Source organism: Otolemur garnettii, unplaced genomic scaffold, assembly GCF_000181295.1.
Source record: "Otolemur garnettii isolate 467f Iridium unplaced genomic scaffold, OtoGar3 scaffold00071, whole genome shotgun sequence".
NCBI classification, from domain to species: domain Eukaryota; kingdom Metazoa; phylum Chordata; class Mammalia; order Primates; family Galagidae; genus Otolemur; species Otolemur garnettii.
The window spans coordinates 659,115-672,441 of NW_003852466.1; the positions used below are offsets into that span (position 1 = coordinate 659,115).

The 13,327-nt window shown below is 48.9% G+C and overlaps 1 protein-coding gene across 2 annotated transcripts in view; it reads right to left on the reverse strand.

Annotated features, from left to right (window-relative positions):
• Positions 1–13,327, reverse strand: part of MYO1F (myosin IF) — a 39,256-nt gene that overhangs the window by 24,714 nt on the left and 1,215 nt on the right. For both annotated transcript variants that reach the window (XM_003793663.3, XM_023515415.1), the window contains exons 2-6: positions 1,969–2,106; positions 1,578–1,667; positions 1,397–1,491; positions 957–1,044; positions 747–836 (exon numbers count right to left, since the gene is read on the reverse strand). In XM_003793663.3, coding sequence (XP_003793711.1) covers positions 747–836; positions 957–1,044; positions 1,397–1,491; positions 1,578–1,667; positions 1,969–2,106 — 501 coding nt within the window. The remainder of the gene's footprint in view (positions 1–746; positions 837–956; positions 1,045–1,396; positions 1,492–1,577; positions 1,668–1,968; positions 2,107–13,327) is intronic.

Sequence of the window (13,327 nt, forward strand, 5' to 3'; positions counted from 1 at the left end):
GTCCCAGCTACTTGGGAGGCGGAGGCAGGAGACTCGCTTGAGCCCAGGAGTTGGAGGTTGCTGTGAGCTGTAATGTCACGGCACTCTGCCCAGGGGGACAGCTTGAGGCTCTGTCTCAAAAACAAACAAACAAACAAAAAAAACAACCATTACATAGTATTTACCTTGAATTAGGTATTATAAGTAATCTAGAGATGATTTAAAGTATATGGGAGGATGTGTGAGGATTGCATGCTAATATGACATTATTCATATAAGGAGCTGGAACATCCTTGGATTGTGATATCAACCTGGAACCCATATCCTACAGATGCTGTATATATTTTGCTATATACAAGGAAATAAAAAAGCTGCAAATTTATGATGGGAAATAATTAATGATCTACGTACAGAAGTGTTTGGGGGAAAGGTATGGTGTCTTCAGCTTACTTTGCAGTGCATCAGAAAATACTGTGGGGGAATGAATAGATACAGATGAAATAAAGCAAGTATAGTAAGATGGTAATGATAGAATCCAGGAGATGGACACATAGGTGTTCACTGTACTAATTTTTGAAAATGTTGGGGCAAATACTTAAAATACAATTATGTGACAAAATAAAAAAATTCAAAACTGATATTTTAGGGAAGTAAAAACATCTTAGTGTATGGAATTTATTATTTCCATGTGCAGGCATTGGCTAAAATTATAAGAGAGAGAGAGAGAGAGAGAAGCAGCTGCTCCAGGCAGGACTGCAGAGACTCACAAAGCGGCTGGAGTTGTTGTTGCGCACAGTCTTGGCATTGCCAAAGGCCTCGAGCAGCGGGTTTGACTGCAGGATGATATCTTTCACGTGCTAGGGGCAGAGACAGGTGGGTGGGAAAAGGTCAGACTGGCCAGGTGTGGGGATGGGTGGTGCCAAACTACCCTGCATTTGGGGGAGACCCAACCCATCTTTCCCTTTCTCTCATCTCACCTGGACCTTCTCTCCCCCGCCAGACACCTTGGAGATGTAGCCCATGATGTATTTGGCTGCCACTGTCTTCCCAGCTCCACTCTCTCCACTGGGGGTGGAAAGGGAAAGGGCCCTTTTTAGTGCTTGATCATTCATTCATTCATTGAGCACCTACTGTGTATCGGGCACTATTTCCACATACTGGGGATACAACAGTGAACAAGACAGATAAAAATTCCTGCCCTCCTCCCCTCATGGAGCTGAAATTTAGATGGATAATAACAGAAGGAATAAATAAAATATATCATGAGTCAGATGGTAACAGGGAAGGTAAAGCAGGGGGTTGGGTAGAAAGAGAGTGAAGTTGTGTTCAGATTGGGAGTTCCCAGGACAGTTCCCTGTGGGGGGACGGAGGTGTCTGAGCAGGGGCTTAGCAGGGCCTGTGTCCTCCTGCCCTGCACCTGATGATGACACACTGGTTTTCACAGTCGATGAGCATGTTCCGGTACATGTTGTCCGTAAGGGCATAGATGTGTGGGGGATTCTCATACTGGGCCTGGTGGGGGAGATTGAGTCTCAGCTCAGGGTAGGGGGAGGCTGTGGGGTCTTGGGGCTGTGTCTCCCACTTTGTCGTTGCCTCACCGCGCCCTGGTAGAGGTCAATCTCGCAGTCAGTGAAGTAAGGCATCTGCTTAAAGGGGTTTACGGAGATGAGCACTGAGCCAATGTAGGTCTGGGAAGTTGTTAAGGTGTCTTGGTAGGATATGGACCCCTTGGGCCCATGTGCCCTTATCTTGCTTACCTAGAGCTCCCTAGAGCTCCAAGATATGGAGACACTCAGATGCACCTCAGGGAATGGGATGTGCTGTGAGCAGCTGGGCTACCCTAGGGCAGAGTGAGCAGTGGGAGCCAAGGTGGCCCCAAACCAGAGCCCTGTTGTCACTCTATCCTCCCTTGTCCCCCCATCCAGCACCCACACTGCCCATTCCTCTCTCTGCTCATTCAAACGCCTCTGTGTCCATGGCCTAGGATACAAAGATGTAGTCGTCCATGAAGCGCTTCCGGAGGTTGGCAGAGATGGCGTCCTCTGTGATCTGGGGCAGCAGCACCATGTCGTCCACACCGCTCTGCTTCACATTGTGGCTCTGCCAGTGGAAGCGCTCCTTGCTGCCCTGGGGGTGGGGATTGCAGGGTGGGCTGAGTCCCCTCTGTGGGGTACCAGTGCCTGGCTGACCTCCACCTCTGTTCCTCCTTCCCTGGTTTGGTCCAATTCATCCTCTCTGTCCCAGACAGAAGGACAACTTAGATCCTTCTCTCAGTCCTCTCTTTTTGTCCCTCTGTCTGTTCATTCTTATACTTAGTACCCCCTTTGCCCCTCCAGGAGGGATGCCAGGCTCAGCAGGGCATGGGAGCTCTCAGTAGATGGCTCTGTAGCTGTGGCAGAGGAGGAGACAGGAAGGCTTGTTGGGGAGTCGGCCCACCCTGCTCCTCACTTCCCTCTACACTCCCAGGCCCAGGCCCTTGCTTACCCAGCTCCCCTCCCCAGGCCTGGACTGAGTCCTTGACCTCTCTGTGGCATCTGACCTACTGTGAAGTGGCTTCCTTCTTCCCACTCTTCTTTCTTTCCTGTGGTCCTGTGACCCAGCCTGTCACTCCGAGCTCCTTCGGGTCACCATGTGGTAGGGCCTCTGCTCTGTGCCCACCTGTGACCCTGTTCCTCAGCTCCACCCTCCACTTCTGGCCCAGACAAGGTCTTTTCCCTCCTTGCGTGCTTTTGCCTCACTCTTCAGCAGCTTCAGCATTTTCCCAGGCTCCCACTTTCTTATCTCAGTTCCTCCCTCAGTTTCTTATCACATGACACCTACTTTAGGCCCTGTGGAGAAGAATCAGGCACGGGTTCTCCAAAAAACCCTCCTCTAGGAAGCCTTCCTGGTCCTCTCTCCTTTTAGACTGATTTGATTTTTTTAGTGCCTCAAACACCTGGCTCTCTCAGGCTCACACTGTCTCCATTCAGTGAGGGAGGAGCCCAGCAAATAGGCTGAAAAGATGCGCTTGCTAATAAACAATCTAACAGAAAGGAAGGGGGATAAACTCACAGCACATAATTGCCCCTTTGAAGTGAAAGATCACAACTGCCCCTTTGTTTGATCAAGATTGATCAAACAATCTTAAATTGTTTTACTTAAGAGGTTTTTTCTTTTTTTTTTTTTGGAGAGAGAGTCTTATTCTGTCACCCTGGGTAGAGTGCTGTGGCTTAGTTCATTGCAACTTCAAACTCTTGGACTCAAAAGATCCTTCCCTCAGCCTCTCAAATAGCTGGGACTGCAGGCTCCCAACACAACACCTGGAAGTTTTTCTACTTTTAGTAGAGAGGGGGTCTCACTTTTGCTCAGGCTGGTCTTGAACTACTGGGCTCAAGTAATCCACCTGCCTCAGCCTCTGAGAGTGCTAGAATTACAGGCGGGAGCCACCATGCCCAGCCAAGAGTTTTTTAAAACAGCCTCAAAGAGCCCTGACCAGACAGTAGGGCTGTGAGCTCTCTGCTTCAGTTCCTCCCCAAAAGACATTTCAAGTACTCTGATAAGCCAGTCTCATAGACAGTAAAAAAAAAAAAAAAAATCAGACACAGCTGCTTCAGCCATCTCCTGTTATCAGCTTACAATATTGACTATGTCTTTACCATTTCTCCCTTTAAAAACTTGGATCCTCTTCTGCTTGGGGCCTGACACATCCCCTTCTTCCTTTCATATGCTGTGTAACCTCCCCCAAGAAAAGAATGTAAACGTTTTGCTTTTTTTTATATCTTAAATATAAAAATTTATGTCTTTGTGTTGAGAATTCTCTCTCAAAGCCACATATGAAATGAATTCTCACCCTAACAATGGCAACTTGGAGCGCCCTTTTTTTTTTTTTTTTTTGAGACAGAGCCTCAAGTTGTTGCCCTCCGTAGAGTGCTGTAGCATCACAGCTCACAGCAACCTCCAATTCCTAGACTTAAACTATTCTTTTGCCTCAGCCTCCGAAGTAGCTGGGACTATAGGCGCTCACCACAATGCCCAGCCATTTTTGGTTGTAGTTGTCATGGTTGTTTGGCAAGCCCAGGCTGGATTCAAACCCACCAGCTCTGGTGTATGTGGCAGGCGCCTTAGCTGCTTGAGCAATAGGTGCTGAGCTGTAGCGCCCTCTTCTGATGAACTCGTGCTCAGATAAGACGTTCCTCCTCCAGGAAGCCCCCACCACCGACTCTCAGATCAGGAGATCATGGAGACAGGGACTGGGGGAGTCTTTTCTCAGCCCTAGCAAGGAGGATCTATTCAGTGAACCATGGACAAAGGTAAAGAAAGAAGCCCACCTTCAGGGAAGGACCCCTAGAGCCAAGGATGCTGGGAATTGAAATCAGTTCTTTAAAAAGGACTCCTGTTTGCCAGCAGATTCCAGGAAAAGGAAGTGAGTGTGCTGGGCAGGGAGGGTACAGTTTGGAAATAAGCAGGAGAGTCAGGGTGGGCAACTGTAGGGCACAGGGGGAGACGGTCACTCCTGGGGCATTAGGGAGCCATGGGATGTTCTTGAGCAGGGGTCAGGTAGGAGAGGTACATGATCAGATACTGAACATTCTGACAGTCAGAGGGGGGTTTACTGAGGAATGCCTATGGAGATTAAACAAGCCTAGCCTTTAGCATGGGGGAGATCTGTGTTCTAGGCTTAGCTGGCTGATTTGATACTGCAATTAGCTTCAATTGCCTCATTAGTAAAATGGGAGGAACAGCCCCACTTTCCAGGGTTGATGTGAGAATGAGGCACTCTGGGGAATAAGATCAGGGTGCAGGGCTTGGGCCCCTTCCCAGCCTTAGTAGTTGTGAGGATAGTCCAGGCTGAGGAGCATTTGACAGAATTAACATTCGCCACGAACCTACATCATGCCAGACTGTGAGAGGTCATCTCTGTGTGGTGTAGACTGGGAGGGATTCTGAGGCCCAAGAGATAGAGTGGTTTGACAAAAGACACCTGATCAAAGACAAAATTATTGTTTCCGAGGATGTGGGAGATGTGAACCCAGATAGTTTGGCAGCAAAGAACAGATTCTCCCACCTGCACCCACAAGAGGCTGGGCAGTGCAGAGAAGGGTTAATGTAGGGACCAAGGCTCTTGGCTTCCTACAGGTTCTCGGAAAAATCACTGACACGAAGCACATTGATTAATAGGGAAAAGGGCATACAAAGTTATTTAATGTGTGTACATGGGAACCTTCAGAATGAGCACCTAAAAATACAGGGAAAATTGTCCATTTTTATGCTTAGGTTCAACAAAGTATGGACATCCAAGTAGAAATTTGATCGGAAAAGAAAGAGTATAATCTAAAACTGAGTAGGGAGACCCAGCAAGGCTTGTCTGCCTAGACTCTTCTCAGCCTCTCTAAGCAGCATCCTTCCTCTGGGTGTGGGGTCGGCCCTCTCTGGAGTGAGGGTCTTATGACCTACAATCAAACAAAGTAGGTCAGATAATTTCTTTACATCTCTCCATGGCTGAAAACCTGTTTGTTGCTTCCTGTCATCCTTCCATTTGTCCATTCAACAAAGAATTCTGGTTTGTCACTTATATGACGATGCTGGAGGTGGAATAGACTGGGTAGACTATTTTCCCCTAGTCCAAATGATCCCTCTTTGCTTTCCTACCTCCACACGTGTTCCTCCATCTGTCTCAGGGCTTCTGAGGGAGTGTTCCCAAGCATGGGAGAATCAGCTACACTCCCTGCTCTGAGCTCATCCAGACTGTGCAATCACATCTAAGTTCCTTTGCTGGGTTCTCAGGGCCCTTCAGGATTTTGCCTCCATCAACCCATTCACTCTCTCTTCCCTTTACTCATTCATTCAAACAAGCCTGACACTTTTTTTTTTTTTTTTTTGAGACAAAGTCTTACTGTTTCACCAAAGCTGGAGTGTACTGGCATCATTATAGCTCACTGCAACCTCAAAGTCCTGGGCTCAAGTGATCCTCTTACCTCAGCTTCCCAAGTAGCTGGGACTACAGTGCCTAGCTAATTTTTCTATTTTTAGGAGCAGTGGGGTCTTGCTCTTGTTCAATTGGTCTTGAACTCCTGGCCTCAAACAGAGTGCTAGGATTACAGGTGTGAGCCACTGCACCTGGCCCCTGACACTTTGTTGGGCCTGACACTGCCTGAGTCTCCTCCCTCAGGAGGTCCCAGATGGACTCTGACATGTAGTGTGTGGATTGAGGCTATAGTGAGGAATGCCTTCTAGTGTTAATAACCACTGCAACCTAGAGCCAAACAGTTTTATGTATTTATTACAAAGACAAAAAACTCTCTTTAAAGAGAGACAGAGTCTCTCTTGCTCTATTGCTCAGGCTGGAGTGCAGTGGCATCATCATAACTCACTGCAGTCTCGAACTCCTGGGCTCATGTATCCTCCCACCTCAGCCTGCTGGGTATCTGGGACTACAGGTGTGTACCACCATGTCTTGTTAATTTTTAAACTCTTTTTGTAGTGATGGGGTCTTGCTATGTTGCCTAGGCTGGTCCTCCCAAAGTGCTGGGATTGTAGGCATGAGCCACTTCACCCAGCTACAAATCTATTTATTCTTTGCATGGTTCATATCCACTGCATTTTCCAGGACTCGACTACCCTGGATGCACTGAGAAAGAGATGGGTAACAAAGCCATGGGTAGCAGCTTGGTGCACAGAGGCTGAGAATGCCGCCCACAGCAGACAGGCAAAGTGGGAGCCACCAGGGAGGTGGGAGGCAACAACTAGGACATGGGGGAGGCCGTGTTGGGACAAGGGCTGGTTCAGAGCCATCAACTACAACTGGAAGAGTGTCCAAGATACTGGAGACTCAGAGGTGCCCCAAGGAGGGTGTTGGCAGCTTCAGGGTCAGAATTTGGATTGAGGGCTCGGTGCCTGTGGCTCCAGTGGCTAAGGCGCCAGCCACATACACCTAAGGTGGCGGGTTCGAATCCAGCCCGGGCCTGCCAAACAATAATGACGGCTGCAACCAAAAAATAGCTGGGCATTGTGGTGGGTACCTGTGGTCCCAGCTACTTGGGAGGCTGAGGCAGAAGACTCGCTTGAGCCCAGGAGTTGGAGGGTGCTGTGAGCTGTGATGCCACGGCACTCTACCCAGGGGGATAGCTTGAGGTTCTGTCTCAAAAAAAAAAAAAAAAAAAAAGAATTTGGATTGAGAAGTGTGGAGGTGTAGACAGGGAGTGAGGATGGCTTTCAGAATACCTGGCTGAGACAGGGAAGAGGGGAAGAAGTTGGGTGGAAGGTCTGTGGTTGGGGAGAGGTAGAGTCAGGGGAACCTGTGTTTTGTTTCCAGATGGAGAGGCCAGCCCCTGTTGGTGAAGAGAAATGGTGAAAATTGGGAGTGAAATGGTGTCATGCAGGGCCATGCATGAGGGCTCACACCTGTAATTCTTGCACTCTGGGAGGCTGAGGCTAGAGGATTGCTTGAAGTCAGGAGTTTGAGACCCACCTGAGCAAGAGCAATACCCCCACTCTACTAAAAATAGAAAAACGAGTGGGGGCATTGTGGCAAGTGCCCATAAGTCTCAGCTACTTTGGAGGCTGAGGCAGGAGCCCTTGGGCACAAGAGTTGGAGGCTATAGTGAGAGGTGATGACACCACAGCACTCCAGACTGGGCAACAGAGTGAGACCCTGTTTCAAAGAAAAAAAATAAGAGAAAAAAATGCTGCCATTTAAGGGTCTGGGGGCAGATGGTAGTGGGGGAGTCATGGTTTTTCCCTAAGGGGATATTTGGGGGAGTGTGGACAGACACAGCCCTGTAAGTGGGTGGGGAGGACAGGAAGTGGGTTCTCTTTCTGAAGAGCTGGAGGGTGGAGATTGGGTGGTGACAATAGAACAAAACAAGGATGGCACAACAGCTGACACTGACTCGCACTTATTATGGGCAAATGCTCTGGTCTCTGGCCTAACCTTTTTTATTTCTGTAGCCACAAACTCCTGAGCTCCAGTGATCCGTTTGCCTCAACCTCCTGAGTAGCTGGGACTACAGGCACCCAGCACCACTCCCTGATAATTTTTCTGGATTTAGTAGAGATGAGGTCTTGCACTTGCTTGGCTTGGTCTAGAACTCCTGGGCTCAAGTGATCCTTCTGCCTTGGCCTCCTAAAGTGCTAGTGGTCAAAACTTCTTACATGAATTACTTCATTCCAGTCTCTTAACACAGGTGTTGAGGTTGGTCCTATCATTGGATTTGTTTTACAGAAGAGAAAACTATAGCACAGAGATGTTAGTCATCCTCCTCAAGGTCACGCAGCAGGAACATGATGCAGCAGGAAGAGAAGACTTCAGGGGAGGGACACACACAGGCTGTCTGTTCTCAGCTCAATGTTTATGCTTCTCAGCCCCTGGGGCTGAGCTGAGAACCAAGGTTACTTCCCCTTGCTGGGGTCAGAGGCCTGAGGCCAGCTGTGTCTGTCTGGGCTTGCCGGCCCACTCGGCTCTCCTGCCCCTGACTTGGTTCCTCTTCCAGTCCTTCTCCGTTTCCTTCATCTAGCTGTGTGGCTCTTTGACTTTGTAGTTCCTCCCATTTTCTCCCTTCAATTCTGCCCCAGGCCCCTTGGGCCCCCAGCTGCTCCAAGCTCTGCCGATCACAAAAATCACAGGGTGGCTGGGTGCAGTGGCTCATGCCTATAATCCCACCATTTTGAGAAAAAAATTTACAGATTGTTTGTATTAAAAAGAGAGAGGGTTTTTGCTCAAATGAGTACAGTATGAGAGGCCACAGTCAAGAATTATGGCATGTAACAGATCAGGTTCCAGGCCTGGCTTGGCAGTTGACTGACTGTGTGACTCCAGGGAGGCCACTTCACTTCTCCAGAGCCCAGTTTCCCCATCTGTCAAATGGGTTCTATAATGATCTCCTCCATAAAAGTCACTGAGAGGCAAACATGGGTGAATGCAGAGAAAAGATGCACTGAGGGGCCTCAGAAAATGGCAGCTAATGACCCCCAAATCATTTAAGTAATTAGTGTTTGACAGAGAGGGCCTGGATATAGGAGCTGATCAGTATATACTCATTGAATAAATGAATGAATGAAGTGCCACTGGGATGAGGCTGCCTCCTGCCCTGTCTCACAGATCTCTCTCTCTCTCTGTGGCCTCCAAGTCTGCATGGGTCAAGTTGAAAATCTTTGTTCCTACCTCCTTTGTTTGGGGGTGGGGATGCAGTGAAGAGGTTGTGCAGTTGACCGCAAGCCAAGTATGACTCAACCTGCTAGGCCTCTTGTGAAAGGCTGTCAGGGGTGTGAGGTGGCTGGGGTAGTAAGGAGGTGTAGCTACTTCCTTCAGCTCTTCAGAGAGGTCTCTCTATGTAACCCAAGACAGAAGGGGACAGTTTTTCTGATGTCAAAGTGGGGAAGGGCTGTTTGAGGTCAAGGTGATGATTTCTGTGGGGCTGAGGGTGGGCATTCAAGTCCTGCAGTGAACATGCCTGAGCCCCTGTGCATGGGGCTAAGTGAAGACCAGGCTTAGATGGACCAGGTCTAGGCGTCCTTGGGGTGGCTCAGAGTTCTGCAAGTGGTGACACCAGTTGCCCAAGGGAGTACTGAGGAGAGGCCTTCCTGTGGGAGGCAGGTCTTACAACATGGACTTCCCAGGCAGAATTAGTGCTGGCAGCTGGGACCGTCAGCCAAGAGGGCCTTGGGGGTAGGAGGAGACTCCAGGATTCTAGTATCTTTGGAACAGAGAATCTAGTCCAAGTGAGGCTGGAGGAATGGGCCAACCTATGGCACATGGGGGTCAGGTCATCAGCCCAGGAGTCTCTTTTTTTTTTTTTTCTTAAGGCAGAGTCTCACTATGTCACCTTGGGTAGAGTACTGTGGCATCACAGCTCACAGCAACCTCAAACTCTTGGGCTTAAGTGATTCTCTTGCCTCAGCCTCCCAAGTAGCTGGGACTATAGGCACCTTCCACAACACCTGGTTATTTTTTTTTGCAATTGTCATTGTTGTTTAGCTGGCCCAGGCCGAGTTTGAACCCACCAGCCTTGGTGTATGTGGCTGGCGCTGTAACCACTGTACTACAGATGCCACCTGGGAGTATCTTGTAGGAGGAGAGGTTGTGGCTCAGGTGCCCATAAACAGTGTGACCTTGTGACCTTTACTGAGTTGAAATCCTTTCGGACTTTGGGTTGTATGGTGCCTAACCTCACTGCCTCAGTTTCCTCATCTGGAAAATGGGAATGGCAGACCTCACAGGGCTGCTGTGCCAATTCAGTGAGACAAAGGTTTTCTTTCTTTCTTTTTTTTTTTAGACAGAGCCTCAAACTATCCCCCTGGGTAGAGTGCCGTGGCATCACAGCTCACAGCAACCTCCAACTCCTGGGCTCAAGCGAGTCTCCTGCCCCAGCCTCCTGAGTAGCTGGGACCACAGGCGCCCGCCACAACGTCCGGCTATTTTTTGGTTGCAGCCGTCATTGTTGTTTGGCGGGTCCGGGCTGGATTAGAACCCACCACCTTAGGTGTATGTGGCTGGTGCCTCAGCCACTTGAGCCACAGGTGCCAAGCCGAGACAAAGGTTTTCAAGCATAAAATTGATCTGGCCAGTCCCATTGGCCCAGGCCCCAGGGCCAGGAGGAAGGGCTGGACAATTTTCTTCAACCATTTTAGGTTCTCTGCTCCTGGTGGGGAGTGAAGACCAAGTGCCACAGACTGGAGAGAACAACAAAATAGCACTTCCTTCCTTGCCAGGGTCCAGTGAGCTGTGGTTGCCGGCAGGAGATGTGAACCTACTGCAGCTCCCAGCCCCTGCCCTGGTCCCATGAAGTTTGCTCCCAGCTCAATGGGGTTCTGAGGCCACACCTTGCATCTCTGCACTGTGCAAACAATATTTTTGCCTCCAAAGACTTGTAGGGTCTTCCCCTCTTTGGGGACTCAGTTTCTTTTTCTTTCTTTCTTTTTTTTTTTGAGATAAAGTTTCACTAGCCAGGTGTTGTGGTAGGTGCCTGTAGTCCCAGCTACTCGGGAGGCTGAGGCAAGAGAATCACCTAAGCCCAAGAGCTGGATGGTTGCCGTGAGCTGTGTGATGCCACGTTACTCTACTAGGGGCATGTAAGACTCTATCTCTAAAAAAAAAAAGAAAAAAAAAAAGAGAGACAGAGTCTCCCTATGTTGCTCTCGGTAGATCACTGTGGCGTCACAGCTCATAGCAACCTCAAACTCTTGGGCTTAAGTAATCGTCTTGCCTCAGCCTCCCAAGTAGCTGGGACTACACGCACCCATCACAACGCCTGCCTATTTTTTGGTTATAGTTGTCATTGTTGTTTTGGCAGGCCCAGGCTGGATTTGAACCTGGCAGCTCTGGTGTATGTGGGTGGTGCCCTACCCTCTTGAGCTACAGGCAATGAGCTGGGATTCAGTTTCTTTATGGACTTGGTTAGAGGCCAGTATCCAACATGTCTTTTGGAGCTCTTTCTCTGGTCATTGGAGACTGCCAGCCTTCGGTCACTACCTCCTCAAATCTCCCCACGCAGAGGCTGGAGCTGGGGAACCCCAACTTTGCTCTTTCTGCTTGTTAGGGAAGAGCCTCTGGGATGAGAACATCCCAGTCCCTCAGGCAGAAACCTGCTTGTCCCTGATACACTGCTTTCCAGATCCTTTGTGGCTGATGGACTGCAGGTCTTACTGAGTCTTTGGCCTTTTCCATTCCCATGGGCACTGCCTCTAGACCACACAGCCACATACCTGTTTTCCCTGCTTTGTGATCATACCTTAAAAACAATCACCGTGACCCTGTTGTTACCACCATCACCAACTGAGGGCAACTATTGCCACCTCCAGCCTCTCCCCCAGTCCTCCACAAAGCCAAACAAACTTGTGGCAATCTCAATGCCAGTACCACCAGCCAACACCAGACAGAGACTACGACCAATTCTACCATCTTCCCTTAAGAACACCCACTACCATCACCACCACATCTGCCCATAATAACTGACCACCATCAACAATACTAGGTCTGTAGTCGTTAATACAGGCACATGTCATTAATCCTAGCACTCTGGGGAGCCACAGTGAGTGGATTGTCTGAACTCAGGAGTTCTAGACCAGGCTGAGCAAGAGCAAGACCCTGTCTCTAAAAATAGCTGGGTGTTGTGGTGGGTGCCTATAGTCCCAGCTACTTAGGAGGCTGAGGCAAGAGGATCGCTTGAGTCCAAGAGCTTGAGGTTGCTGTGAGCAATGATGCCACTCTACTGAGTGCAACAAAGTGAGACTCTGTCTCAAAAAAAAAAAAAAAACCAAACAAAAAACCTGAAACAAACAATACTAAGCTGGGTACAGCGGCCCAGGCAGGAGGATTGCTTAAGGTCAGGAGTTTGAGACTAGTCTGGGCAACAGAGTAAGACCCCATCTCTAAAAGAATAGAAAAATTAGCTGGGTGTGGTGGTGTGCACCTGTAGTCCCAGCTACTGGGGAGGCTGAGGCAGGAGAATCACTTGAGCCCAGGAGTTTGAGGTTGCACTGAGCTATGATCTTGCCACTGCACTCTAGCCTAGACGACAGAGCAAGATGCTATCTCACCGCCCCCATCAACAAGTACATACAGATGACTACCATTAGCAACCTCATGAAGCAGTACTCATTTACCACAGCCCATTCAAAAACCAACACTGAATTGATACCACTATTACCAATCAATATTGCCAGAAACAATTAACTACCAATAGTAAATGAACACTACTACCAATGCCACCCAATTCCAAATAACAGCAATCATCACTTGCCACTGTAACACTGGTCAGTCACCAAGTATCCCTGACATTTCCAGCTAAAAACGACCAACCATCAATGACTAGCATTAAATACCAGCTGTTACCAAAGACTATCACCAGTACCACCACCAGCCTATCCACAAGAGCATTGTCACCACCAAAGTGCAATCACTAACTGCAATGGCCACCAACCATCACAATCAGTGACACCAACAACCCAACAATAACCACTCACAGCAACCTCGCTGCAGTAACCAATAATGTCACCTCCACCCATCTCCATCACTAAATCCAGTTGCCTTGGTAATGGCAGCTACCACATATCAACTGAATGTCACCTGCTCTGTAAAGAACTTGACAAACATTGTTTTATTGAATCCTTCAACAGTCTTCCTGGAATCACCCACACCCCTCCAGGAAGATTTCAACACCCCAGACAGAGGTACTGGCCTCTTAGATGGGCTCCACTCCTCTTCTCTATCATCCTTTTAGGTGTATTGTTTCCCTCCAGACACTGTCAGCCAAGCAACCTGTTGACTAAGAACTTTGCAGGGCTTCCTTAGGGAGGAGTTGCTTTTCTCTAAAGTAGCAAATCTCTTCCTGTGTTCTTTTGATCAAAATCTGCTCATCTGAGCTCCTGAGCC